At 35.7% G+C, this 3,265-nt stretch overlaps 1 protein-coding gene across 1 annotated transcript in view; it reads left to right on the top strand.

The window, feature by feature from the left end:
- The first annotated feature begins 358 nt into the window (after positions 1-358).
- The window catches only part of PPM1B (protein phosphatase, Mg2+/Mn2+ dependent, 1B), a 37,062-nt gene continuing 34,155 nt past the window's right edge, over positions 359-3,265 (top strand). Inside the window, exon 1 of the mRNA XM_011936026.1 lies at positions 359-1,215. Within this exon, the coding sequence (XP_011791416.1) occupies positions 370-1,215 (846 nt within the window). The 5' untranslated portion in view covers positions 359-369. The remainder of the gene's footprint in view (positions 1,216-3,265) is intronic.

Raw genomic sequence — 3,265 nt, 5'->3', positions numbered from 1 at the left:
ATCAGAAGAAAATTATTAACGAAGTTTTATTTCTTGTTTTTCCTTTCTCCTAGAACAGTGGACTCAACGTGGCTGCACATACAAGTCACCAGAGAGGCTTTTAAAAGATGATACCTGTGTCCCATCCCTAGGGTTTCTGATTTAATTGGTCTGATTATTCTTATGTGCTAGGGCTGAGAAACCACTGTTCTGTAGGATGTAGGGGAGGAAATTTGTTGGGCTTTTGCTGTTGTTCTATAAATTAGAATAATACTAAAAAAAAATCGAGATAGGAGTTACTAGACTATAGAGGGAATATTTTAGATACACTTTCTGTCAAATTTAAACATTTAACACCTGTATTTTTTTTTTCCAGATTTATTGCTAAACATGGGTGCATTTTTGGATAAACCCAAAACTGAAAAACATAATGCTCATGGTGCTGGGAATGGTTTACGTTATGGCCTGAGCAGCATGCAAGGATGGAGAGTAGAAATGGAAGATGCACACACAGCTGTTGTAGGTATTCCTCACGGCTTGGAAGACTGGTCATTTTTTGCAGTTTATGATGGTCATGCTGGATCCCGAGTGGCAAATTACTGCTCAACACATTTATTAGAACACATCACTACTAACGAAGACTTTAGGGCAGCTGGAAAATCAGGATCCGCTCTTGAGCTTTCAGTGGAAAATGTTAAGAATGGTATCAGAACTGGATTTTTGAAAATTGATGAATACATGCGTAACTTTTCAGACCTCAGAAATGGGATGGACAGGAGTGGTTCAACTGCAGTGGGAGTTATGATTTCACCTAAGCATATCTACTTTATCAACTGTGGTGATTCACGTGCTGTTCTGTATAGGAATGGACAAGTCTGCTTTTCTACCCAGGATCACAAACCTTGCAATCCAAGGGAAAAGGAGCGAATCCAAAATGCAGGAGGCAGCGTGATGATACAGCGTGTTAATGGTTCATTAGCAGTGTCTCGTGCTCTGGGGGACTATGATTACAAGTGTGTCGATGGCAAGGGCCCGACAGAACAACTTGTTTCTCCAGAGCCTGAGGTTTATGAAATTTTAAGAGCAGAAGAGGATGAATTTATCATCTTGGCTTGTGATGGGATCTGGGATGTTATGAGTAATGAGGAGCTCTGTGAATTTGTTAAATCTAGGCTTGAGGTATCTGATGACCTGGAAAATGTGTGCAATTGGGTAGTGGACACTTGTTTACATAAGGTATGTAAATTTTTTTGTCATTAAAATAGCATGTTAATTTTGAAAAGGTACGGTAGATAAAGTTAAGTAAACTTAAAATTTTAAAACTTAATATTTTCATAGAAGCTGTACATTTTGAAATACTGTCTTTACCAGAAATGAAACCATTGTTTTCTTTGCCATCCCTGTCTGTCCCAACCTTCTAATTTGAAAATTAAGCTTGATAAATTTGAGACATTTGTTGTCATTTAAGTACTTTATGGCTTGTTGCTGTAGCAGAAGCATTTACACAGAATTGTGACTGTTTCTTGACATTGGCAGTAACCATCTTACGCCTGATTATGAAGCAGCTTGAGAAAAGATGTATATAGTAGAATTCTGTACTAGATGTTACTAAAAGATCAAGAGCCATGTAAAATATTGGCAGATGTACTAGATGCCTAGCCTATATAAAATTTAGTTCTGAGTCTTCTAGCGGTGAAGACAAAAACTGAAATAAAAATATGGGTTATATATTTCTCATTGTCTTCTAAAAGCAACTCTTATCTGGCAGTACAATCTAAAAAGGATTTACATGTGGCTCTCTAAGTATTACATGACTTGATGGATACTATCTTTTGTAGAAGATAAAATTCTTTTCATATAGATGTTTGTATTATTTCTGATTAAAAACCAAAGGCTCATATAAAATGTAATCTTGTAAAAAATTCCTGTGGAACACTGAAGTTTATTTAGATTCGTAATTTTCTATGAATCATTTGCTTGATACAGTAATAGAAAAAAAGTCCAGAGTAATAGATAATTGGCAGTCCTTTGAATGTCTTTAAAATACTCAGTTGTTTCAAGTGGGTTTTTGACAGCATCTATATATAATTCAATTAAATTTTGAGTTATCTGGCCAGAATGTCTGGAGTAAGTATTCTCTAACTGAAAAGATATCAAGATAAAACTGACCTTTAGTTATATGAAATAAATAAATCTGTCTAGATTAGAACCATTCTATCTCCCTACTCCAAAATTTACTGTGGAAGGTATGGGCATAACCAGACAGTTTTTCAGAAAGGATCTCTGGGTCTCTGGAAATGCCCAGATTTTGGTTAAATACCGATTTATTTTTGATAGAATGGAAAAAGTTTCAAAAACAAAAAATTTAAAAGCTGTTCTTGTCAGTGGACAGCCTTTTTCTGAAAGAATTTTAATGATGGTACCTCTAGCTCCTCTGATTTTTATTTTTAACACACTGTATCTTTTTACTTCTGGATGAGTTAAGAAATATTGATGGTTGTCAGTGATCAAATAGTAAGTGGGTCTAAAATTAATGTATTTGTCTTCAAAATCTAAATGAAGCAATTCTGACCTGTAGATTTTTGAGACAAGCATAGGCGTATGTTTGTTGCCTGACTACCTGATGAAAACAGCATTTTCCCCAATTATATATATGTAAAAAGTATATACTTATTATTGGGAAAAAAATCCAGATGATACAAAAAATATAAACACTCAGAATTTTGCCATCCACGTAAGTCAGCTACTTTGATTGCTGCGGTGTATATCTTTCCAGTCTTTTCTGCCTGCCTGTGAGTGTGTGTATTTTTATAAAACCGAGATGATTATACTTGTTATTCTACAGCCTGCCTTTTCCAACAATATTGTAGAGATCTCCATGCCTATAAGTATTGATCTGTATAATTTTTCTTGACTGCATAGGATTTTATTGAAAGAATGTAGTTGTGAGGGAATAGCCAAAAAATCTATTAGGTCTGTAATTTGGACTAAGGAAAGAAGTTTATATTAGTAGATTAACTCTTATCTATTGAAAGGATGCTAGTTTTTGAGAATTTTGACTCGAGCCTTTTGAATGAGGTTTAAATATTTCTGGTGGTATATCTTCACTTGATAGCTTTTATCAATTTAGAGTGATGAAATGTTCATGTTGATGGTGTTGAAAGATTCCAGAGGCCGGGCGCGGTGGCTCAAACCTGTAATCCCAGCACTTTGGGAGGCCGAGACGGGCGGATCACGAGGTCAGGAGATCGAGACCATCCTGGCCAACACGGTGAAACCCTGTCTC

Source organism: Colobus angolensis, unplaced genomic scaffold, assembly GCF_000951035.1.
Source record: "Colobus angolensis palliatus isolate OR3802 unplaced genomic scaffold, Cang.pa_1.0 Scaffold15, whole genome shotgun sequence".
Taxonomy (NCBI): Eukaryota; Metazoa; Chordata; class Mammalia; order Primates; family Cercopithecidae; genus Colobus; species Colobus angolensis.
Note: the sequence above shows the minus strand (reverse complement) of the source record. Positions and strands in the feature narration are given on the sequence as shown.